Source organism: Ips typographus, linkage group LG3, assembly GCF_016097725.1.
Source record: "Ips typographus isolate SLU linkage group LG3, UJ_Ityp_2.0, whole genome shotgun sequence".
NCBI classification, from domain to species: domain Eukaryota; kingdom Metazoa; phylum Arthropoda; class Insecta; order Coleoptera; family Curculionidae; genus Ips; species Ips typographus.
Window position 1 is genome coordinate 15,891,881 of NC_138424.1, and position 27,484 is coordinate 15,919,364.

The 27,484-nt window shown below is 36.2% G+C and overlaps 1 protein-coding gene across 1 annotated transcript in view; it reads right to left on the reverse strand.

The window, feature by feature from the left end:
• The window catches only part of LOC145726401 (kelch-like protein 17), a 29,377-nt gene extending 2,380 nt beyond the window's left edge, over positions 1–26,997 (reverse strand). Inside the window, exons 1-10 of the mRNA XM_081975451.1 lie at positions 26,328–26,997; positions 15,590–15,812; positions 13,023–13,119; positions 12,842–12,963; positions 12,320–12,434; positions 12,068–12,174; positions 11,896–12,012; positions 11,629–11,842; positions 2,874–3,030; positions 608–687 (exon numbers count right to left, since the gene is read on the reverse strand). Of these exons, the coding sequence (XP_081831577.1) occupies positions 608–687; positions 2,874–3,030; positions 11,629–11,842; positions 11,896–12,012; positions 12,068–12,174; positions 12,320–12,434; positions 12,842–12,963; positions 13,023–13,119; positions 15,590–15,787 (1,207 nt within the window). The 5' untranslated portion in view covers positions 15,788–15,812; positions 26,328–26,997. The remainder of the gene's footprint in view (positions 1–607; positions 688–2,873; positions 3,031–11,628; positions 11,843–11,895; positions 12,013–12,067; positions 12,175–12,319; positions 12,435–12,841; positions 12,964–13,022; positions 13,120–15,589; positions 15,813–26,327) is intronic.
• Positions 26,998–27,484: the final 487 nt, after the last annotated feature.

A 27,484-nucleotide genomic window follows, 5' to 3' on the forward strand; every position in this document is an offset into this window, starting at 1 on the left:
TGACTCGACTAAAGCCACTACGCTCGTCTTGAGCGTGCGGGCAAGTCTCATGCACTTTCTACACTTGTTAGAATAATAACTATATCCACCAGAGCCTACAATCACACACTGAATCTAATCAATGAATACGGTATACAATATGTTTGGTTTAAAGATGATACAAAGTTAGAAAGAGTGAGTTGAGTTGCAAAAAAAGACGTCAGCTATATCTGGAATAGTTACAAGTGCGGAAAGTGGTACTATTCCCGCACGAGACTGGCAGCAGTTAAAGGGGGGAAAAAGTACCTTTACCGCACTAGTGTGGAAAGATACTCCTAGTGCACTTTTCGGCTCTCATTTGAGTGCGGAAAAGTGGACTTTATCGCACCCGAGTAGGAAAAACCGTTTAACGAACGTTCTTCAGAAATAGAAAGTCAACCTTCGTAAAAGACCTAATAGAGATGTCAAACTAAAAAAATATTCCTGGTTTTGCTTTTTTCGACTTATTCTTTTTTTGTACAGATCATATTCAATACATAATAATATGGCATTTTAAAACCGTCTTCGAAAATGGTGCATGTTTTGAATTATACCTGACATGAATATTTCCCATTAAAACTAAACTTACTCATTGAAGTTATCGAAGTCCAAGTGTTTGTCCATGGATTATAACATTCAGCTGTAGCTAATTGTGATGCTCCATCATACCTGAATATTGCGTTTTAATAAAATACAGGGTGTTCCAATAAGCAGTACAAGCAGCAAGCAGCTGTTTTGTCGGAAACTATAACATATGTAGGTACGTACGGGTTGGCCATATTCGACGGACCCATCTGGCAACGCCATAACTTTTGACAGAGATGTCAGATCGCTTAATGACATACCGCGTTTGAAGCGTCAGTCCAAGTAGATTTTTACCATGGAACAATACACGCCGGTCATTGGGCCGTTTTTCTTCCAAAATGAAAATGGCCATGCTGTTCCCATCAACCAGGAGCGTTATCGCGACATGATGACCAATTTTGTGATTCGTCGAAAGCGTATGAGGCAGTTCTGGTTTCAACAAGACGGCGCTCCACCGCACACAAGTCGCATAACAATCGATTTTCTGAAGAAATTGTTTCCGGGCCGTTTGATGTCGAAAAGTGGTGATTTGGACTGGCCACCGCGTTCGCCCGATTTGACGCCGCCTGACTTCTTCTTGTGGGGATATTTGAAGTCAAAGGTTTACGTTAACAAGCCAAGGACCGTAGAAGAGCTCAAGGACAACATTCGTGAAGAAATAGCCGCTATTCCGGCCGAAATGTTGGCGAAAACGATGGAAAATGCTGCAAAAAGGGCACAATACGCCATCAACGCCAAAGGCGGCCATTTGAGAGATATCATATTCAAAAATTGATGTAAACAAATCTACTTGGAACAAATTAAATGATTAAGATTGCCAACCGCCAAATTTTAATTTTTTTCTTTGATTTTTAAAAAAAAAACATGGGTCCGTCGAATATGGGCAACCCGTTACATAAGCACTTCGGGAAAAAAATGTTTAATAAATGAGGCCACGAGAAAATGCTGGAAAAAACAAAGATACGATGAACGCTGCCGGTCGTCGACGAACAATCTTGCAAAGTAGTAGAAGTGATCCAAAATTTTCTTTGAAGGAAATGAAATATCTCGAAAACGGCTGATCATAGAGCCTTTCCCATCACTTTTACACATACACCTCCACTTTGAGAAAAATGGACTACTACTTCACGTTGACATATAATTACTTATTTTATTTTCAACCAGGTATGTAATAACGTTATTTCTTATGTGTAAACCAGGTGGAAAGATAAATCTCACCTGTTTTTATTTTCCACCCGGTAGGAAAGTACTCACTTTCCACCCGGGTGAATGTCAATATGCGTTTTGTCATATCTCATCATCATTCGCTATTGTTTTTAAAATGCCCCAAAAAAGAAGTCTTTATGATCAGCAAACTTTGGACCCCTTTATAAGAAGATATCGAAAAAAAAGTTAAATAGCAAAATTTTTCGTCGAGGACAGGCAATTACGTTGGTATTTTTACTATACCAGTCCATTCAAATTTTCTTTTGAGTTTTTGGATTCATTTTAGTAAAATCATGAGTCTTAGCGCTTGGAACTAAACTGATTTTTTTTTCCGAAGCCCTTCTATGGGGTGGGCCAAATTGGATGTATTTAAATGAAAAGTGCTATTATTAATAAAGATGGGCAAAAACTGATGTCGGTGTCTAGTTCAAGTTCAAGTTTGATACAAAACTTAATGGCGACCGTTGGTTAATATCTGTCACCATTTGACAGATATAGGGTGCTTCTCAAAATTCGTACTTTCTTAAAAAACTTCCAGGTGCATTATTTTTTATTTCTAAAAATGCATTTCTACAGCAACTTTTCGCGTAGAATCCAGTAGTGTAAATAGTTCTTTTTTATTAGCCACGGTTTTTAAGATACGCGCAAAAAAATCGTTAAAAAGAAAACATTTTAAAATATCAAGTGTTATATGTCATTAGAATGGTAATTTTAAGATCTTTTCATAAATAAAATAGATAATACAGAAATAAAAAAAACGCACCTGGAAGACGCTAGACAGTTTTGAAGAAGGGTACGAATTCTGAGAAGCACCCTATATCTGTCAAAAGCTGACAGATATTAACCATCGGTCGTCATTAAGTTTTGTATCAAACTTGAACTTCAGACACCGACATCAGTTTTTGCCCATCTTTATTAATAAGAGCACTTTCAATATATTTAATATATCCAATTTGGCCCACCCTGTACAGTTTCCGAGAAACAGCCACGTGCACGGCTTATTGGATCACCCTGTAAAATTTGCTTGGAAAATGCAACTGTGTACTTAATTGGTAGGTACTTACCCTCCAATCACATATAAACGTTGTCTTAAACTAGTCACTCCTGGAGAAGATCTTCTCGATTGCATTGGTGCTATACGATTCCAACAATCAGTTTTGGGATTATAAATTTCACACTCCGAAATGTATGTTTTTTCGAAGCCCGGTTTGGAAACACCACCTTTAAAATCGAAAAAACAGTTGAACTTTTTCGGCTCTTAATAAATGCGCCTTGCATTGAAATGTGTTTGATAAATTGTTATAATAAAGGTTGATCTATACGTGTTAGTAAAATAAAAGCCAACGCAGATATAGCAAAACACGCTGTAAAAGGTGAAATTATGAACGTGGACTGTACTAGTACAACCTTCTGATCCTATTGTTGAACTCATAGCTACTGTATAACAAATTGGCGACACTTTTAATCAAATCTGACAATTAAAACAAAAAAAGGTCCTTCACTTTTTGTCAAATAACCATAAAATTCATTCAAGCTGTTTCTGGGGGCAACAACTCTCATGCATGATTTCGGCAATTTTACATGCACTTAACATATTACTATTGACAAGAATACCTACCTACCTACCTAATAAAAACAGTCGCGGGTATTATACTATCATATCATCATTTGATAGTTCATATACTCAAAAGCGCATCAGTTCAATGAACACGCTATACTGGTAGAAAAGCACTTTCAAACCCACCAAAACTGTGATGAAACTCATTGTTAAAAATAATATACAGGGTGTCTAAAAAGTCTGGAATATTGCAAATATCTCGAAAACTGCTGATTTTATTTTTCTCAAAATTTGCGTCTTGTTATAGTAAATAACAGCGCATGACGTGAGGGTGAAATGAGGTTCGCAAGTATACAGGGTCAGTCACAAAGTATACCAACTTTCTTAATTCAAACCTAACACACTGTATATTACTTCAGATTTTAAGAGTATTTATAAAGGCCAATTCAACGATATACGATTTTATTTTTTTTTTTTGATTTTTTTTTTTGTACCTACCTATAGCAATGATAGGTGTAACAATGACAGCTAACGTCAATATAATGTTAAATTAATTGGCAAATTTTCCTATTACTTATGGTGGGATATGGCGACCGTAAGAGAACGCAGCAGGAAGTATGTGATTTGTTTAATCAGCGTTACCCAAATCGTGTTGCAATAACTCAATCTTGTGTAAGCAAATTGGTGAAAAAATACAACGAGACGGGAACTGTGAAAGACAGACGCAGGTCAGGCAGACCAAAGGCAGCCACTGGCGGTGATGTCGGTTTGAATGTTTTAATTGATTTGCAAGATAATCCAAAGCAATCCCTTAGACAATTGAGTTTAAACCACCACGTGCGTATTCAGCCAGTTTTAAATTTACTTAAAAGGGAAAAGATTCGGCCTTATAAGATACACTTAGTTCAAGAACTAGTAGAAGATGACTTTTATAGATGATCAGAATTTTGCCAAGTCTTAATGGAAAAGTGCAATGTTGATCCTAATTTCGTCTATAACATTATTTTTTCGGATGAAGCTACTTTTATGCTTAACGGCACCGTCAATAGGCATAATTGTAGATATTGGTCCCAGATTAATCCTCGATGGATGGAAGAAGTAAAGACTCAAAAACCCCAAAAAGTTAATGTTTGGGCCGGTATTGTAGGCCATAACTTTATCGGACCATTTTTCATTAATGGAAATCTTACGTCTGAAGTTTATTTAAATTTGTTGGTCGAGAATGTTATTCCACAATTAGAAGTTCTTTATCCAGATCGCCAGAACATTTGGTTTCAACAGGATGGTGCTCCCGCGCATTTTGGGCTAATCGTGCGCAATTTCCTAAATGAAACATTTCCAAATCAGTGGATCGGAAGGAGAGGCGAAATTGAGTGGCCCGCTAGATCTCCAGACCTCACTCCTTTGGACTTTTATTTGTGGGGTTATTTAAAGGATAAGGTGTATGAAAATAAGCCAGAAAACATTGAAGATTTAAAAGCAAAAATTGTAAATGAAATGCGCCACATTCCGCGAATTACGTTTGATAATGTTTTACGGGAATTCAGAGATAGACTCGGCTATTGCCTAGCTCAAAATGGCAGACATTTTGAACATCTTAAAAAGTAGTTTGTGTTTTATTTCTAATGTTGGGCTAGTTTTAATTAATTTACTTAACGTTTAAGTGTTTTCATAATTTCCTCAAATAAAATTGACTAATACTAAGAATAAAGTAGCAATACTGTAGATCGTTGAATTGGCCTTTATGAGTACTCTTAAAATCTGAAGTAATATACAGTGTGTTAGGTTTGAATTAAGAAAGTTGGTATACTTTGTGACTGACCCTGTATACTTGCGAACCTCATTTCACCCTCACGTCATGCGCTATTATTTACTTTAACAAGACGCAAATTTTGAGAAAAATAAAATCAGCAGTTTTCGAGATATTTGCAATATTCCAGACTTTTTAGACACCCTGTATACAGGATAAAAATTTCACAACTTCCAACTATTCATAAGCAATGATAGGAAGAGAGAACCTTTACAAATCCATGATCAGGACAAAGACGGAAGTCGATCAATCTCCGGGAACAGATTTGACGTCGCTCTTAGCAGTTGGTCACATGACCACTCATTAGAGTCTGATATCTTGTGACCAACTATCAAATTACGTCACATCCGGAGAGCTTTGAAATTTCTATTCTAGTATGTGCAGATGGGAAAGTCCAGGCAAAAAATCCTTTGTTTACAAAACAATAGATCCCAGTTCCTGCAAAGAGAATGTGTTCCGAGAACTACATGACAGTTGTGAAGGAGGACACTTTAGAGTAAACCGGACCTTAACTAGAGAATGGTTTCGCTTTTATTGGACTAACTGCACAAGGATCAAATGGTGTAAACGGTGTGACTTGTGTTTATTAAAGAAAGTCTCAAGAAAGCGATTAAAAGGAAGAATGATGCAGAATATCTCCGGGAGTTCATGGAAAAGAGTAGCAGCTGACATACCAAGCACATTTCCCCGAACTGATTCTGGCAACAAATATCTGATGCCATGAACTATTGTTCAAAATGGACAAAACTAGTACTTCTGTCAAATCAAGATCAAGCAGTCACCGTAGCAGAGGCGCTGATAACCAACGTTATTGCAAACCATGGAGTTCTTTTAAAGATTCACACAGACGAAAGTAGAAACTTTGAATCAGATATTTGGAACCAGTTAATATATAGGTATGTTATGGATGGAATAAGAACCACTCGAACAATGCATCTGCCGTCCAATGAAATGGTCGAAAGACATAACAGGACTATCAATCAGTACCTTTAAAAAGGAAAAAGTATAAATAGGAAAGTTTTGAAAATTTGGCGTGATACTGATGTGGGCATGCCCAATCTAACTCCGTTTATATCGGAAGTCGATCACAACTTTCTTATTTTAAATAGAACACCCTATATATTATTACATATTTGGATTCCTCACCAAATTCTGACCAACTTTTGTATAGAATTCCCTATGCCTATCTCTAAAATTTCGAAATATTTGATGTTTTTCCAAAAAAGTGACAGTTGCAACGCTCAACATCTTTTTGTACTCTGTCAAAAGCGTATTTTATTTTGCAATGAAACTTTGGGTTATTGTAAATAAAGGATCGTTTTATTAAACTGAGGGTGTGTAATAACTCATTTGTATACAGGGTCATCAAAAAAAAATCATAAACTTGCCACAAAAAAAAATGAAAAATCTCAAGTTTTTTAAATAGAAACCCACATTTTTTATGACGGAATCATTTTGAGCATTAAAAATTACTATACGTTTCAATTTACTTGCCTATACCTAAATCCAACCCATTTCGTTTTATTTGAGAATTAACCTTTTTTTTATTAGACTGCATGGTTGGGATTAGCTGGTTCTCTAGTTGGTCATGCTTTTGACACACGGTGATATTGGAGACCTGCAGAGCATGTTAATAACACTAGTTTTGAGTGTTTTGACAACTGCAAATTGCCGTAGCGGTTACGTTATTCCAACCAAGATTACTTAAATCTGTTTATTATTTACGGAGAATGTGATAAAGTTGTGAGTAGAACATGTGAGGTATTTGCCGCTCAACCTCTTTTAAGTGTTGTACTAATTTAAATGAAAAATGGTGAAATTTATGTTTCTTCAGGATCCTCTGAATTGAACTTTTGGATATGCCTGACTCTACGGAAACTTGTCTTATTGACGAAGTTGGATTTGCAACAAAATAGCCCAAAATTGCAATTTCTACATTTGTATTGTTAGGGATTGGTTTTGTCCCGTATTCTTAAAATTTTCAATTATTTGCTTGACAGCTTTTGGTGATGGCTTTGGTTTTTCTGGATAACGAGCGGCAAATACCTAACATGTTCTACTCACAACTTTATCACATTCTCCGTAAATAATAAACAGATTTAAGTAATCTTGGTTGGAATAACGTAACCGCTACGGCATATTTGCAGTTGTCAAAACACTCAAAACTAGTGTTATTAACATGCTCTGCAGGTCTCCAATATCACTGTGTGTCAAAAGCATGGCTAACTAGAGTACCAGCTAATCCCAACCATGCAGCCTAATAAAAAAATGTTTAATCTCAAATAAAACGAAATGGGTTCAAAATACCTCAAAATGATTCCGTCATAAAAAATTTGGGTTTCTATTTAAAAAACTTGAGATTTTTCATTTTTTTTAGTGGCACGTTTATGGTTTTTTTTTGACGACCCTGTATACAAATGGGTCATTACGCACCCTCAGTTTAATAAAACGATCCTTTATTTACAATAACCCAAAGTTTCATTGCAAAATGAAATACGGTTTTGACAGAGTACAAAAATATGTTGAGCGTTGCAACTGTCACTTGTTTGGAAAAACATCAAATATTTCGAAAACGGCTAGAGATAGGCATAGGGCATTCTATACAAAAGTTGGTCAGAATTTTGTGAGGGATCCAAATATGTAATAATATATAGGGTGTTCTATTTAAAATAAGAAAGTTGTGATCGACTTCCGGTATAAACGGACGTGCAACCATTTTGAAAATATTTTAGTGAGATTGGGCATGCCGACATCCTTTTTCCAATATCAATCGATGTCTTTCGTCGTGGGACACCCTGTATACGAAGTCAGTTGAAACAACTGAAAAACCAAAATAGTCGGCGTCTTTGTTGAGCATGGGCGGCGTGAAAATAAAAAAATATTGAGGGACTCTGTGCATAAACGCTTATTAATCGCTTACTCCAATGCAAACTATAAACACTGGACTGCACTGTCTTTGCCACCTGTGCGGAAGATAGGATTGTCTTAAGAAAGCATAGAAAGAAACTAAAAACAGATTTTAAGCCGCCAACCAATAAGAACTGTGGGGTGACCAATTAAACGGTCTTACGGTGCTTACGCCTAAAATTATTTGTGACACCTACTCGTCAAGTTCACGTTGACTCCTCGTAAATTACTACGAGGAACAATTACATACAAATTTGCTCGTTTTTCTAATGTTTTATGTGGTGTGTTGATCGAACCCCGTATTTTGAACTGTCCCAACTGACTTCGTATAAACTATACTAGCTGTTGTGTTACCTCGTATAGTCTTAGTTCATTTCGTCTTACCCCGTATATTGTATTGTTTAGGATCTAGAAAGTCGTAGTTCAGCTGTTTGTAAGAGAGATGGAGACTTGTCATAGTTTGAAGTTTAAGGGAGAATGTCAATTTCATGAATATTCCCGAATTTCCTTGATTCCATTGAAGCCTATACATATGTATAAACAGCTGGACTAGAACCGGTGGAGAGTCAGTTCGTTGTTGTGATTGTTAAGAGATGTCAGTTCGAGATTAGACAGCAGTTGTCAGTATTGTTTGTAAACAAACGAAATATACAGTGCGAGTTAAAAGTAACAAGTGGTGTTTTGTGTGAGAAACGGTACATTTGGTGTCAGAAGTGGGATTAGAATATCCAGGAAGAAGAACGAAGAGCTCGAGACCAGGAGAAACAGACAAATCAGCGAGAAGTACCCTGTTGAATGCCTGTAAGTACCCGACTACAAAGTGCGAAGTTGGAAGATGCAGTAAAACAGCTTTTGGACCTGATGAAGGAGATGCAAGCAAGCCAAGATCGCAAGTTTGCCGAAATGAAAGCAAGTCATGACAGCAAGTTGGAGGAAATTAAAGCAAGCCAGATAAATTAATATCAGTTTGAAGCGAAATTCGATGACATGAAAACTCAAATCAAGGACCAGTTAGATTGTGTTTTAATGAAATGAGCGAAATGGAAAACTTCGAAAGAAAAGTAACCCATACCATTGAAGAATTTACTGGAAGAATAGGGGAGTGGAAGAGACTGTCCAGGATTTACGAAGGAACGTTCACAAACTGCAAGAAAAGTCCTTAGTCGCCAGAACGAATGCTTGTTCCAACATCAAACTCCCAATTTACGATGGTAAGACTTCGTGGCAGATTTACAAGAAGCAGTTCGAGGCTGCCGCAGAGACAAACAACAGGACATCGAGTAACAAAGCCACCGCCTTAGTTTTATCGCGCAGACATGAAGCCCTGAAGGTTTTGCAAATCTTGGATGAAAGCCGTTATAGGAATTACGAAGACTTGAGCCAGCACTTAGAAATTAGGTTTGGAAACAAGCACCTGGAGCAAGTTTACGAGGCACAGTTGTCGAGCAGAAGCCAGAGAAGCCAAGAAACCTTGCAGCAGTACGAAGCTGACATTGCCCGTTTATGATAGTTGTTGTGCAACATCTGGTGACATCTGTACTCAACTCTATGAGTTAGAAAGTACAGATGGCGTTCCCAAATTTAGGAACAGCACCATTAATGCCGCATCACTCGGTAAACACCGATCTGATTGGTTGAAAATGGTGAGGTTTTGTTTTTTGTTCATCAATCCCAATCCTCTGACCGGTTTCGCCGTATTACGGCTCATCAAAGAGGCTATAGGGCTTGATAACCAAAGAACAAAACATTCATTCCAGTATAGTCAACTGGATGCCAGAAATGATAGTTGTTTTTTTATTGCCCGTTTAGTTTACCTGGCTTACCCCTCTGCATCCCAGGACATAAGAGAGCGTTTAGCAGTAGGAGCGTTTGTAAGAGACGTAAAAGATCGTGATACTGAGTAAGCTTTAAGACTAGCCAGGTGCAAAACATTACATGATGCCCTTGCCTACGCTTTGAATTTGAAGCAGTAAAGCAAGTGTCACAACGACATGCACAAGTGCGCCAAGTAAGAAGCCGAACACCAGAGCACAGGAATCGATATTCAAGCCCAGGTCGTTCAAGAACCCAATCAGACTGGAATCGTCGATTATAAACCCGACTAATGAAACGACCTTACGAAAGGAGCTAATGAAAATGGTTTGGAGTAAAGTAAAAAGGCAAAACAATTGTAGTGAGCAAACGCATCCATATTCTCGCTCTTTTGAAAGCTGGAACTGTGGAGAGAAAGGGCACATTCGACCTCAGTGCCCTAAACCGAGAAGAATAGAGAGCCAGGAAAAATGGGGAATGAGAAGGCAAAACTATCAAAATTGCCAAAGGAAGTCGTCTGCACGATTCTTGCGATGGTGGAATTGCGGTGAAGAAGGACATAAGCAACATCAATGCCCCAAACCAATAGGAATGGTGAATTATGGAAGAAAAAGCCTAGCCAATATTTATCCGAAGCAAAAGCTGACTGAAAATAATCATTCTTCTTCAGTTATTAAGGTAGCTCGTCTTCAGCAGAACAATAGCAGCTTAGTAGTGAATGGCAAGGTTTGCGAAAGAAATTATCAAATGGTTGTCGACACTGGAACTTTTTTCACCATAGTAAGACCAGACATAGTAAAGCATTGCAGAATTAGTGATACCGGAGCAAAGTTTATAATGGAAACAGCCGGGGGTGATACAAGGTCTGTATTGGGAATCCATGAAGCTAAAATCCAGTTTGGTTTGGACAGCATGAATTCAATCATTTGGTTCTCATAGCCAACCTAACCGCTAATGTACTGATGAGACTGAATCTTATGCGGCAACATACATTTCATTTGGATTTGGAGAATAGCGTCATCAAGACTAAGCGAAACGAGTTTAGTGTGAAGATGGTCGAGCAGACAACAAGAAAGGTTACATTGCAAGGAAATTACTTGCCTAGAGTCATGGAGGCAAGACCCTGCCAGGAAGGGAAAACTGAATCACCGTGCAGAAGAGTGGTTTTAAAAAGTGAAGCAGTCCGGACACAGAAAATATTGGATACACATCATCGTCAATTTCATGAATATTCCCGAATTTCCTCGAATCCATGGAAACCTATATAAACAGCTGGGCTAGGACCGGTGGAGAGTCAGTCAGTAGTCAGTTAGTTGTTGTGATTGTTAACAGATGTCAGTTCGAGGTTAGACAACAGTTGTCAGTACTGTTTGTAAAGTGGTGTTTTGTGTGAAAAACGGTACAATATAACCCACACCAATAAAGGTACAGAAAACATTGTCAACTTTCAAAACAAGAAACCTTGGTCGTATAGTGAATATTGTTACCTTTATGATGAAAACTATTCGACTCAACAGGAATCAATACACACACAAAAAGAAGGGCTGCATGTTTATGTATATGATATGATGCCCAAAAAATCTACAATGTAATGTTGGTTACATTATTATTGGTCACAAATGCAAAGTTGACTGAGACTGCTGAGCTCCTTGTCCAAAGTATAAAAGCAACCGCATATAACAAAGTGCAAGTAATGATGAAAGGTACACCAAAAAAAAAATAAAAGTATTACCTATAGCAAATACATAAGGATCAGCTCCTAGTGGTTTTCTTTCCATAGTTCTCCATGAAGAAATTTCACACCGTCTTTCTGGCGCTAGATGGTATCGCATAGCCTCCAACAGTAATTCACAGCACTCGTGATTGCCCTTTATCAATTTTTCTTTATCCACTCTCGTCATAAGAAACTCCCTGGTTAGTAAAGGCAGCTTCACGTGAATCAACAACTGTAATTAAATTGCATGTTATTGTTATTACAAGAGTAAAACAGTATACGAACTTTAGAAATATACTTCTCTCTTTCTATTAAATCGTGTTTGACCCAATTCAAAACTGCAGTAAATACGTCTTCTTCTGAGATTACATTCAACTCGCTGTTTGAAACTAACTCGTTAACCTGTTGATGTAGAATACTTAAAATATCGATTTTGACGAAATACTTTAAAACTAACTTCTTCAAACGAAAGTGACAGAAACTCTTCAGTTGCTATAACTTGTGGAAAGTTTTGTAAGACGTATACGTGCGATTGATGGTGCAAATCCTTGCAAGAATGTGTATCTGAAAATATTAAATATTGTTTCCTTTTCGTTATTTTTCTGAAAGTTATTCAAATAATTTAAAAAATCAATCGACCTCATGCATTATTGTCCTTATAATGCTAATGGTATCTTAATTACTATTTACCAATTATTCATTAACATACCTGCAAAACTTCTTATTCCGAGGCAGTTTGAGGGATGCAACTGCTTTAAAAAAAATGTACAGCAAGCTTCTCTAACGTCTTCCATTTGAAGCAGGCTACTTGCTGGTAATAGTATCTATAAAAGACTTTACTAATTTAACATTTGATCCCCAGAATAACTATTTATACACCAAAGGCATAAATAGGTGGATATTTATGACCTGAGGACGACGATTTTACTGGCCCAATGGTCAAGTCGCCTGAGGGCATAAACATCTGGTAATGTCCATGGTGAATACAAAATCTTATCTCAACAATCTTAGACCACTTCTTTACTGTGATTAACACTGTACTGTTACTACTAATTACAAAATCAAGAAATTGCAATGACAAATTATTATTAATATAGCCATACTGTAAATAGGTCTATGTTAGGTAACTTTATACCCGCGAGGAAATAAAGTAGGTGCATGTTTATGTATTTGGTACCTAAGTAATACAAACACAATCATTAATTGTTCAAACATAAAATTACTTAAATACCTGGGCATTATCGACAGTTATAGTAATCTGGCCAGTGTATGCGTAATCTAAGAGTAAATCCACAGCTGTAGCGTCCATATCAACCATGGTTATTTCACTTTGGGATTGTTCTTTCATCTCTCCTATAATTATGAAACAACTTAAACAAAGCACCTATTGAATGGTTTAAAAAAGTGCTTACCGTTGAACATGGCGAAAAAATAAGAGCTAACTGAAGCCAGCACTACTTTGTGTGCGCTGAACTTTTCTGTTCCTATTTTTAATATTACATCACATAACTAAAACAAAAACTGTGTGTATTGCGTGTCTATATTATGTTATTTTAGATAAAAAAAAATAAGTGCAACTTTAATAACATAACCACATGTCTATTTGTTACCATTTTGGCTAAACTTGTAATTTTATAGAAATATTGCATGTATTAAGAAAATTCACAGAGGTGAAGTCTGAATAAATGGGTCTATAATCGGTGCAAATGGCTGTTCCTTGTGAAACTATACATAGTAGAACCTTGGAGATCTCACTCAAAACGCTACTGACCTCGGTCCTTAAGCTATTTACTAAAATTATCTCGCTAATAGGATAATGGGGAAGGTGCCAATATCAGAAGAACAGCAAGAATTCAGATTCAATAGATCAGCGGTGGACGCAATATTCATATTACGCCAAATGATACAAAAATCGATAAAATTTAACGATCCTCTTTTTGTCTGTGATGTGGATTTAACTAAGGCATTCGACACGGTCCGACTAGATGGCGTAATTAAGATAAAGATTATAGACCAGGAAAACATCGATTACCGGTAACAAAGAATTATACAAGAACTGAACAGCAAAAGTAGAACAAGAATAAAAACGAACGATGGACTGTCTGAGGAAGTGCAAATCAATACGAACCAACAACAAACAAAGGGATAACCTTAGTCCTACCCTGTTCAACATCATTCAAAATATTAAAAAAGTGAACGCTAAATATGGCATAGGCAATTGCACCATTTAAGTGTTATGCTATGCAGATGATGCAATCCTCATAGCGATAAAGTCAACGGATACCTGAAAGATATCATATGACAAAATAAAATTATGAGTACAAAAAGCTGAGGATTTACAAAACAGGCGTAAGACCTATTTTAACGTACGCCATAAAAACCAGACCTAAAACATCAACAACAAAAAGTGTCACTATCACAAGTAGAATAAGAAGCGAGGATATCAGAAAAGAACTAGAAAATAATACAGGATGTGGTAAGATGAACTAGAACACGCAAAAGGTACTGGAGTGGCCATGTGGAAAGGCTGCCAGATGAAAGATGGGCAAAGTGGACCGTGTCGCAAAAACCAAACCACAGTGTAAGAATATAATACCAATAAGATCACTGCTTTGAAGTGTCGACAAATGCCGCCGTTTTTTGTTCCTCTTCTTCTTTCTTTCTAATATTGGTGTTCAAATGGGTAAGCTAATCCTATTATGCCTCTTCGGACGTTGATGTCCAGCACTCTTACCAGCGTTTTGGAGGTCTGCCTTGGGTTCGTTTTCCGAAAGGATTATTAGTTTTTGCGATATTGACAAGACTGTTGTCTTCCATTCTGTTTACGTTGTTACCTACGAAATACAGTTTTCGTCCGCAACTCGTTTAGTTTGCACTTTTAATGTCCATGGGCCTAGTTACACTGGCAAGCCGATTCCGATCACTTAATCTCCGTTTGCACTTTGTGCACATTTTATTGTTAATGTGGTTGAGCGACCTGATAAGTTATCAGGTACCATAGTCACGTGATTGGTTTGCGATTTTTGTCAGGGAAGCGTCGGTTTGTGGTCGTGTTTCTTTGTGTCGGGTGTCATCGCAATGAGCACCGCATCATCTGCGTAGCAGACAACATGAACATGAAAGTAAGTTGTTCCTTATTTTGTATCCGGCTCTTTTAGGTAAATCTCCGACAATTTTGTCCATAATCATGTTGAATATAAATAGTATATTAGTTTTATTAATATCTGGTTCACTTCCTTTTTTCGCATTATTTCAAATGATGTCTGCCAATCGCACCCGGTCGAAAGCTTTAGTCATGTCGACAAAGCACATATACGCTGGTTTATTGAACTCTAAAGATTTTTCTGTTATTTGCTTCACAATGAAGACAGCATCAATGGTAGATCTGTTTTTTCGAAAACCTTGCAGTTTTTTGCGAATTGGTATAGTTTTGTTTATTTTTTCTAACAAAGTCCTAGTGAGGGCTTTGAGGATGATGTTGAGAAGCGTTATTCCACGATAATTGTCTGGGATTGTTTTCTGGCCCTTTTTAAATATACAGGGTGGTTCAAATTGATTGTAGGATAGTTTGAGAGTGGAAAGTACATTAAAAATAAACTCCAAAGTGTCATATAAACTGTAGTAAAAAAGTGCCCCTAGCGGAGTTAGAGCACCTTAAAGGTGAGCCACTAAAACCATTTTCTTATTTTTAATTCCTAGACGAAAAAAGTTATTCAAATGAAAAGTGGTCATTTAGAATTTTGTTCACTTTTCTAACATAATCTGGACAAATACAGCGGCTGTTTAAAAAGTTTGAAGCTTTAAATTTCTTTAACCTGTAATTTTAGATCGTTCTGAGGGGGCACATGTGTTACGACTTATAGACTATTTCCAGAAGGAGAAAGTGGCTGGAAATACATTTATTACCGCTAAACGCGGTCTCCAATGTAAGTTTTTTTAATAATTGAAGAAAATAATAGCAAGTAGTAGTAGTAAGTACCTGTCCATGTTGTCTCATTCGTTGTATATTACCTAGTGCATTTACACTATGTTTGTCGTTTTTAAGACAATAATCCTTATTGGTAAACAGTGGCAAATCTATCCCTTCGGAGGTAGTTTTCGAGGTAGTCTCAGTGCTTTCGGATAAATGCAGTCGGTCTAGAACTACACCAGGTTCTTCTAAGTTGTTATTCATCATTGTCAGTTTTATATAGTCTTCAGATCTGAAATTAAATAAAGTATGTTCAATATTTATACTCCTAATTAATTCGCCAGTCTCACTTTATGGTTTCAGGTTAATTTTGCAAAATATAGAGTTTTTTTATTTTATACACCATTTGGTAGCCCAACTTTCTAATGGTTTAAAAATGACAAAATTAAAAATACTGACATAGTCATATCTTAAAGTAGGTACTTTCGTTACTACTCATTCAAAAACTTATCTGCAATATTAACTTGTGTGTGTGTTCTGTAAGTTTTTAGGTAAATATTCAAGGGAAGTCCACGATTATTAATTAGAACCGGACAAACAGGACCGAAAATCACTCAATTTTTTGTAAATCACAACCAAATCGTAATTCCTTTACCTCAAATATGAAATAATACTTTTAGAACTAGTATGTATAAACAATGCAGAATGAAATTTGTGTCGTTTACATTGTTACGAAATAGACATTTAGTCATTTCGTCTTACCTCGTATTGTTTAGGTTCTAGAACCGAAACAACGAAAAACAAATACCTCAACATAAACAGTAAAATAATGAGTATATAAATCCACAATCAGACCTGTCATAACGAATGCAGCCGAAACAAGACCATACACATCGAAAACATTACAAATGATGCTTAGACAACGGAGCGAGATACAGGACATTGGAAGGTGGGTAAAACAGAGAAGAAATACTGGAATAAACACATAAACAGAATGGAAGACAACAGACTTGTAAAAATCGCAAAAACAAACAGTCCTGTCGAAAAACGAACCCAATACAGACCTCAAAAACGCTGGAAAGAGTGCTGGTCATCAACGTCCGAAGAGGCATAATAGGACAAAACAGGTTTGTGAGAGAGAAAGAGATTTATGTCATAGTTTAAACTTAAGAGGGAGAGAATGCCAATTTCATGACTATTCCCGAATTCCCTCGATTCTATAGAAGCTTATATAAACAGCTGAGCTATGACCAGTAGTTAATTGTTGTGATTGTTAAGAGTAGTTGTCAGTTGGAGATTAGACAGTAGTTGTGACTGTTGTGTGTAAACCAAGTCGAATATACAATGTATGATAAAAGTATTCGTGGTGTTTTTAGAGGAAAAACGGTACATTTGGTGTCAGAAGTAGGATTGGAGATCCAGGAAGACTGCAAGAAAGAAGAATCCAACCAACCTTCAAGAAGTGGACTCTGATTTAATGCCTGTAAGGAAAAGGCACCGGATTTGTCGGAGACTTTGTCCATATATTTACCGGAGTGTCAAAAGAAAAGAGAGCAGCGAGAGGAGTATCAATACTAATAAGGAAAGACTGGAGGAATAAAATAAGTAACTGGGAAGCTGTTGATGAAAACATTCTAATACTTAACCTAAAACTACAGGGTCATAACATAACCATCATGGCAGCCTATTCACCATCAGATGATGAAAGAGCCGATATTAAGCAGGAATTCTACGAAAAATTAGATGAAATACTTACAGACATCGGGCAAAATAGAGAAATTGTGATGCTGGGTGACTTCAATGGAAGAACGGGAAAACAACTTAACAATCAAACTGTGGGGCCTTATGGAGAGAAAACAATCAACGATAACGGCCAAAGACTGATTCACCTTTGCGAGACTCACAATCTAAGAATCAATAATGATTTCTTTAAGCATAAAAATATCCATCGCTATACATGGATACAGAGTACTCGAAACCTTAAATCAATTATTGACTACATCATCAGCCAACAAAAAACAAATTTGCAAATTAACGATGTGAGAGTCCTAAGAGGAAGCACCTGCGGATCAGATCACTATTTAGTAAAAGCCAAGATAAGGCTACATTTTCGAAAAACTAGAAACCATCAAGAAGATCAAAGTAATAGTACGGCAACCATGGAGACAATTGACACACCAAAATACAACTTTGACAGTCTTAAGGATGAGAGCACAGTATTTCTTTATCAGAGACGACTCGACAGTAAACTCCTCAGTCCTGAAGAACACACGTTTGGCGAAGTCTATGAGAACATTATAGGGTCTCTGACAGAAGCCACACAAGAGTCAATAGGAATAAAGAAGAACAGCACCAACAAGAAACATTGGTGGAATGGGGAGATGGAGACAATGGTTCAAGAAAAAAAACAAAAATATCTGAAATGGCTAACTACAAAAAATGAAGAAGACCTTGAAGGGTACAAATATATTAAAAGGCAACTAATAGTGCAAATTAACCGAGCAAAAAACGAGTCTTGGGATAGGAAGTGTGAAGAAATTAACAGCTATATAGGAGGAAGAAAATGTTCAGAAGTATGGAAATTTATATCAACTGTCAAGAACCCAGGAAAAGGCGGGGCGAACATTCAAGTGATTAAACCCGAAGAATGGTTAAAACACTACAAAGTACTGCTTTCTTCTAAAGCATAGTTAAGAAGTTGTGTGTGCGCAATGAAGGTTCATAACGTATTTCAGTCATTTCAAATACTTAACAAAAATGATGAGGAGTTAAGGAGCTAAGGAGAAGAGGGCTTCTTCGAATCCGCTTAAGATACCAGAAAATAAATTGTCGGCCATATTTTATTATCCAAAGAAGAGAGGCGGCTCCATTAGGATGCACATTCCGGTGCCCGAAATGTCGCGCCTTAAAATCAATTTTATGTGGTTCTTTTTTTGAACAGTGCCGTATTCTGATAAGGACGGTACTGTTCTTTATGTGGGAGTGGGCATGTCAAATTCGAGCAGTATCTGCAGCCACTTCGGCACGTTGTTCCAGAATTGCTGGGATACAAAAAATTCGTTTTTTTAGAAATATTTGTTAATAGAAATTATTGAACATGGATGAATTCTATAGATTAGGTTTCGTAGTAGAAAATTTTTTTAAACTTAATATGTATAGCATACTGTGATTATTTTATTTAACTAAGGTGGTGTTAGCGGTAAAAACCATCTTTTAAAGTGATTTAACACAAATATTCACTTTCATAGCACCTTGTATAAACAGTGACAACGACATGTTCTGATGGATGTCGCCCATATGTTTCTACGGAAATGCATAAAAACAGGGAGTGATGAAATGAACATTTCATAACTAGTTAAATAAAGTGATACTTTATGTAACTAGTTACATAAAGTAAAACGTTTTGTCACTCTAATCAGTTTTGAAAAGTGTCACTTTATATGCCATAATTAGAAAAAGAAAATTTAATCTCGATCGTATAATCCAAACCGTTCTGCCGAAACATTAATAAAAGTCATTTTTACGACCACGTCTTGCCTGGATAAGAGATCGTTAGAGGGGATATTCCAGTCTGGGTAGCTTGGGCGGAGTATCTCCCTATATACTCAAAACAGTCAACCATTCGCGAAATTCTGTTGATCCTCTGACTGGATGGTGTCTGCACTAATCAAATTGAATGATTTTGGGCACTTTTTAAACAGTACCTCAGACGGTTAGGCGCTATGCAGTCACCATTTTTAGAAGAGTATGGTGACCAACATACCAGATGTCCAAGAGCACCCTGGATATAGAAGATTAACATGGGAAAACGGTTTTGATTTTTTTGCGGTTGATTTGATTGAAAAATCGTATTAATGAAAGTTGTACTACCTATCACGGACTAGTTTTCTGTATTTTTTCCAGATCTCTAACTTGAGCCCTTTCGTCGTAAAACACAAACAAAAATGAGAAAATTTAAACTTTTAGCCTGCCCTGTATAAGCGGTTGTCGAGCAACCGTATCAGCAACAATGACCTGTTTATCTGTTTGTTGTATGTGGGAACGATAATATGGCGGTACTGCTCAACGTCGTTTCTCTAATTTGTTGCTACATATTACTGAAAAATACCCGTTTAATTAAATGTATGAACACTATTCTCTTTTAATTGATATATTTTTATGAAAAGGCAAAAACAAGCTTATACCATAGACCAAATGATAAGAACAGTTAATCAGCGCAATGTAATTAAAATGGCAGCCAAAAAGCAAGCCGTAATGTATTTTGGCCGCTTCAGTTGTAGGTAAGAGATGGCGCTAATACAGCTCGTCATTGCAGACCTAGTTGCCAACTTTTGCAGTATTTCCTATAATCCGCTTTCTTTTGCTATCCCATCTAAACTGCGTAAGAAAGCTTGATTTTTTTGAAGTTACTCGTATTTTGAAACCAAAACAATATAAGAATTTATGATTTGAGGTACCTATCGATAATAAAGATTCTATTTATTTTAAAAATCACGGGACTCTTTTTTTAACGTCAAAACAGAATCCTAAAGGCCACGTGACCGTTTTTATAGTTTTAAACTGACACACTAAATCACGTATCTAATTGTACGAGAATTAAATTATTATGTAAAAATTTAAATGTCATTTTTAACGTCACGTGACGTCACGTTTATGTTTAGATTATTTTTTTAAATCGCGTGACTCTTTTTTTTATCGTCAAAACAGATCCTGAAGGTCACGTGACTCTTTTAAGATTAAAAATGGAATTTATAATGTCACATGACACTTTTAAATGTCAAAATGTCATTTAAAGGATCACTATATCGTTTTTTAGTTTAAACTGATATTTTTAAAGACACGTGACCCTTTTTACAGTGCAAATTATTTTAACGTCAAAACGAAATCCTAGAGGTCACGTGACTGTCTTAGATGTCAGAATATTATTTGAAGAGTCACGTAACTCCTTATAATATGCAAATGGTCACGTGACGATTTTCAATAATAAAGATCGAAAAGTAGTAGCCCACAGTGGAGTAGTGAGTGTAAGTGAAAACAAAACTCAGAGTCCACAAAATACAAACGATAATAAATATATTTTCAAAGGTCACGTGACTCTTTTTTAATGCCAAACCGAAATCCTGAAGGTCACGTGACTGTAAATAGCAAAATAATGTTTAAAGGGTCACCGTTTTTCAGTTTGAACTGAGATTTTTTAAATTACATGACTCATTTTAATGCGCAAATGGTCACGTGACGATTTTCAATAATCAAATTTAATTTTTAGTCCACGTGACTCTTCTTTAACTTCAAAACGGATCCTAAAGGTCACGTGACTTTTTTAAGATAAAAAATGGATTTTATAATGTCACATGACAGTTTTGAATCTCAAAATGTTATTTAAAGGATCACGTGCTCGTTTTTCAGTTTAAACTGATATTTTTAAAGACACACGTTACTCTCTTTATAATGCATTTTCAATTCAAAACGTGGTCACGTCAAACCGGAAAAATATTATTTGAAGAGTCACGTGACTCTTTTTACAGTTCATAAAGTCGCATGACGATTTTCGATAATCAAACTAATTTTTTAAAGATCACGTGACTATTTTTTAATGCCAAAATTAAACCCTGAAGATCACGTGACTGTAAATGACAAAATGTTATTTGACGGGTCACGTGACTATTTTAAATGATTAAATTTACTTTTAAAGATTACGTGACCGTTTTTTAGTTTTGAACTCTAAATCACGTGACACATTTCAAGGTACCAATGGTCACGTGACTATTTTAAGATTAAACATGGAATTCATAATGAATTAACTATAAAGTAACCCTTAACGAATATTAACAATAACTAAACTAAAAATACAACAAAGTGAAACACAATAATTAAACAAAACACACACAAAATCTGTTATTTTTTGCCTAGAAACAAAACCAAAAATGGGATTTGTCAACTAGACAACGCCGCATTAAAACTGATGTTTTCCAACAGTCAAAAAATCGGAATGGGCCTATCCCATATATTATAAATTTTTGTTTTAATGACTGGAATCGAAAGAATAGGATCAAAAAACTAATTTTTCATATTCTTGAAGAAAAAATTATGGTCGTAAATGTTCCTACATTAGTTTGAATTTGTCCATTAAATTTAAAAGATCTGTTTTGGCGCGCATGTGACGTACGTAATTCTGGGCGATTTTATTGGCTGTTGCACGCCAACTGCTTCACTTCTTGTCGCTGATTGGTTGATAGTGTAGTACGTCACCGGCGGCGAGCGTTTTAAACATGAGATTAATGTAGTTTTTATCATCATTTTTTTCTATTTAGACTTAATATTTTTGAAAACAAAAAAATACGGGTATAATATTTTCAATCCGTCTTTGTAGTTATGAAATAAAAAAAAAATTGTGGGACAGGCCCATTGCTGCGTCTGGCTTTAAAATTACGCGAATATGCGTTTAGTGGTGCCATCTCACGCTGCTTACTCAAATTCATTTTCAGTTCTATTGCCACTGTTTGTCTATACTTATTTAGTCTATGTCTATGCTTATGCGAATCGGCCATTACGGTTAGCACTAGAATAGCACTAGGTTGCCCAGCATTATTTTGGTTTTTAATTGCCGCACTTTTCGAGGTTATAGGTGTTATGTAGATCATTTGGCAACATCGAATCGACACAGCGCCGAACAGCTGATTTCCTGACAGATGAAGTGTGGTTCTTCCACCAAATTATCGCATATTTTAAGGATTTTTATCGCAATTTTAAAAGAAATTTTTTTTGTCTATACTATAGTAAAATTCGTGAATATAATCTTTACAAGATCGTGCTTAATCTTTACAAGACCCAATTCTTGGTTAAATATTTTATGGATTATGATCAACTTACCATGAATATAATTTGTGTCTGTTGTGTTTGATCAAATAGCAACAAAGCCAGTGGTGGTACAAATTCTTAGTCAAACAACTTTCTGCCACACCACATCAAGTAAATATAATATGTTACTTCATTGCTTATTTTCCTTTACAGTACAGTAAATGTCATGTATTAGCACTTTTTTACACAGTAACTGATGAATTGAACTGATTACTACTACTACTACGCTTCGGTTCATGCAGAAAATCATGCAAGCGAACAGTGAGGTATTGTGAAACATGCATGAGGTCTCGCAAACAAAGCGGAGAGTTATGATTGAGATGCTTCTGCAGATCTCGATACAGGGCTTGAGAATGTTGAGCAAACTGTGAGCACTCGAAAAATATATGAGTAAGGGAGCCTGCCTCTCCTTACTCGCAGAGATCATCTGTTTTCACTCCTATCCGGTGCAAATGTTGTGGTGATGAACAGTGTCCGCTTCGGATTCTAATCATGGTCGTGATTGCTTTCCTGGAGACATCCTTCAGATCTCTAAACCAAGGAGATCGGAACGGCTGTAACTGGGTTTCCCCATAAAATCTTTCCTTCAGTCTTGATAAGTCAGTCCATTGTTCAGAGTCCATTCTTGAAATTTTTGAAGAGCAAGGTTCAAACTATTGACCATTTGCTGTATATAGGAACCAGTGATCAAAATAGCCAGATCATCTGCATATTGTATCGCAGTTACGCCTTCTGGGATGCATTCTTGGAAAGAGTTAACATACACATTAAACAAAATAGGCGATAAAGGGGAGCCCTGAGTTAGGCCTCTAGAACAATTAACTGGACCAATCAACGATTTATCCGTAGAATCTCTAACAAATAACTTTCTTGACTGAAACAAAATACAGGTCAGTCGACAAATATCATGAGGGACATTGTAATTATTGAGTTTATCATACAGTTTAGAAATATTTACATTGTCATAAGCACCAGTCATGTCCATCAAGACTAGAATTGCTCGATCGCCCCTTGCTCTAGCGGAAGTTATCTTAGAAATCAGGACTGCAACTGCATCATAGATACTTTTTCCCAGCCGAAACCCCATTTGCCAAGACGATATGATTCTCTCTATATTCTAGTATATTCTTAATAATGGATTCAAACAATTTTCCTATGACAGATGAGAGACCAATGGGACGATAAGATGAAATCAATTGTGGATCTTTTCTGGGTTAAAGGATTGGGACAATTATTCCCGTTTTCCATGACATCGGAATGTCTTGTCTACCATCTAAGATTTCATTATAAAGTTCAATCAGAAAGTGCAAAGCCTGCAGGGGGATGTTTTTAATCATGCCGAAAGTGACCAAGTCCCTTCCAGGGGTCGAATCTTTCTTTTTACTGATAACGGACCATAATTCATGGAAACGAATGGGATCTGATTTCTCTGTATTTCTCGGAGCGTCATCTTGTAAACTGGGCAAAAATGGGTGATCTAAAGATGCTAACAACTGTTCTGGAATGGCCGCCCCCAGAGTGGGGACAGGCAAAATTGGACTGAAAGAACTTTTAAATCTTCTGATTCACTTCCACACCCTATCAATACTAGTCAAAGGATTAAGATTCTCACAAAAAGACTGAAAGTTAGTTCGTTTTTTCTCTCTTAATATTTTCCTAGTATGAGCCCTAACTTTCCTGAAATTAACATAATTGTCTAACGAGGGCGCATTGAGATATTGTTTTAATGCAGTTTTCTTACTTTTGATTGCTTCTGAGCAATCATTGTTCCACCATGGATTTCTCAATTCTCTTTGCATTCCTAAATTTAGAAATTGCGACCTCCGCTGACTTAAGAATTGAGTTTTCCAAAGTTTCGTAACTGATAATATTGTTTTTGGCAAAATCCTCAAGAATCAAGTCTGAAAAAACCGGCCAATTTGCTTTTTTGGTAGCAAACTGCACACAAGAGTTTGCTCTTGACTGTGTATGATCAATGACCGTTTGCAAACTGCATCCTATTGGAAAATGATCACTCATGCCACTGTAAGTACGCAAGATGTAAACAGAAAAATTGTCAACAAGAGCAGGGGAAATCAATACAATGTCAGGAACACTTTTATGCTGATCCGGCGCCGTTAATCTAGTTGGTTTACCGTTATTAGCACATATTAAATTAGAATCCGAAATGAAATCAAACAATACTGTTCCATTCCTGTTGGAAGAACCAGAGCCCCACAGAGGGTGTTGAGCATTTAAATCTCCCAAAAAAATCAGCTTTTTATGTGAACATATCTGATTTAAACTATAACTTCTTTAAGCTCTATAATTAAAACCTGTACGTTTTGATTAGTATTCAAATTATGATTAATGATCTTAAATGGAATAATAATGGCAATGCCACCTCGACCGTCTGGATTGTTTTGTCTAATAACGTGATAACCAGAAAATGAAACGTTATGTTTAGCTTGCAACCAGGTCTCATTTAATAAGACCAAGTCTGGGCTATTATCTCGCATAAGCGTAACCAGAGAGTCCCGGTTGGAAACCAGACTCCGTATATTCCAATGGATGAGTTTCAAACAACTATGAGCCATGAGAAAAGAGTAAGCAGAAGAAACAAAGACCAATCCAAACTTACTAAAGTAATCAGACAAAGAAAAACTAAGGTCAAGACCCTATAGTTACAAAGCTTGTCTAAAGATTATGCTGAAAGGAAAATTATTAAATTAAAAAGGAGAAAAACAGAGTAAAAATAATTTTGTAAAAAGTAAATTTTATAAAATTTCCAATTATGAATATATTAAGTTATTTATGAAAATGTAGTAAATTTTGAAGACTAATATAATTGTTATTTTTATTGTTGTTAGGATTTTATTTTTTTTAATTAAGGTTAGTGGATGAAATTAAAACTTGCACAAATTCTATCCTGAGAATTAGTTTGTGAGGCTAAAAATGAGGCGTTCAAGGCTGCCTGGAGTGTGTTGGGAAAATCCTGAAGTAGGATTTGGGAATTTGAGTTGTCTTTGTTGTTCCGTGGGAATAGTTTGTTAGCATCAAATAAAATTATATTCTGCAATAGCCTTGTTGATATTGTGTTGACGAATGTATTCTTTACAATTTCTGCTTGTTGGTTCGTCACAATTAGGACAGTTTTTGGGGGCTGAGTTGTTAACTCTATCACAAGTCTCATTTTCCTGGTGTACTTTCGAGTGTACTTTTAAGCAGTCTTGACATGCTTCCTTGTTTTTGCATTGATTTTTGTGATGCCCATACTTATAACATTTAACACACAATATTATAGAAATAAAAATTTAGACTTGGTATTAAATAGTTCAATTTCTACAGGTAGATTCTTACCTGCAAATTGTAACAGAAAAGTGTTGCTGGGAACTATTCTCGTAACACCATTCTCTGCAATTCGCCTGTTGAATCTAGTTGCATCCACAATTTTGATTGACTTTGAGCCTCTGGTACCAGCTCCATAATGTATCAGGTCTTTCTCAGTGATAGTGTCTCCCACATTTCTTATTATACCTCTGCAGTACAACATTAACTGGGGAATGTATGCATTATAGTTTTCCTTTGCCATAGGGTTACTTTTTATGAAGTTATTAGCACCAAAAGGTGTCTTGAAGGATATGCCCACTTTATTACGTCCTTTAGGTTGCACCTCTTTCAAATCTTCCACATTATTTTGAAATAGTAATATTCTTTCTAAATTCTTTAAAGTAAAATTCTTTGTGTGTATTTAGTTTTGTAAATATGTTTTTTTCTTCATTTGGGAGGAGATGTTCTTAATTAGGAATCTCCATGAGAGAGGCAGGTATTTGTTGAGACGGATGATTAAAGCTGTTAGGGGGGGGGGCCCGAGGGCCCCCCTGTGCGGAATGCATGCAAAAGCTCTAAGCTAGAGTGTGTAGGCTACAGTTGGGTTGGGAAAGCAAATAAATTAACAAATTGGACTCACCAGGTTAATAATAGGAAACACACCAGCTCGGACTTAATAAGATCTCTCGAAAAGGGGCGAATAAACAGGGAAGCAAAAATTTCACAGCCACCACGTTCCGCACACCGATCGAAAAAAAAACTACTTATTTGTTAATTGAACTGATTCACTTTGACTAGTACCATTTATTGACTCTGTTGACAGGGGACACGTGACAGTACGGTACTGACGGTAGTGACGGCCAGTACTTACTAGTGATGTTTGGTTTTTGTTTTTGTATCTAACTAAATTATTTTATTAGGAAAATGCCAGTCAAGTGGCTAATTCAAGAAGCCTGCTGAAAGTCCGTGCAACCCACGACACCAACCATGCGAAACGGTTATTTTTCGCGTAGAAAACGATTTTCTTTCCGCAAATTAAAAATTAGTACCAGACAAAATTATTTTTCACCTGTTTTTATTCTACTACGATCCCCGAAAGAGAAGAGAACCTAGCAATCTCTTTGAATCTTTATCTCAAAGAAAAATTTAATTTTTTGGTTTTTTTCTTCAGAATTTTGGATCCATATGGTTCTAATAATACAATTACAATTCCATACAATTAACGGCATCTAGTGGCTGTCCTCAACATATCCAACATAAGGTGCCAGATCGCGATGAAATTATTGATTTTTTTAATACAGCGCAATTCCGCCATCTACATCACAGTCTGCGAAGCTCAAAATCCACGCATCGGAAAACTGTGTTTTCACGACAATACTACAAAAATGGTACTATGTGAATGGTGCTTTGACCTATATTTCACTTCAGAAATCAAAGTATTAGTTCTGTAGAATAGTGTCAGTTAAGTTATACCTAGAAATACTGTTTTATAATTGATAGGTAACTGTCAGTTTGCTATTATTTATTATTATTTAATGGGTGAACTAAATCTCCTGGCCTAATGAAAAGGACCAAATTTATTAAAAAGTCTCATCACGCCAACCAAACGGAATACTTTTAAATTATTCTTTCTTCTACTTTACTTTTAAGCACAATTGTTACATTTACTTCTATGTTATAAAGAGGGTGTCCCGAAATTACACCGACAACGTTCTAGGGCAGTTTCAACAAGAAATTTTTGCGAAAAGTAGTAGGTAGTCCATTTGTGGAGTAGTGAGTGTAAGTGAAAGCAAAACT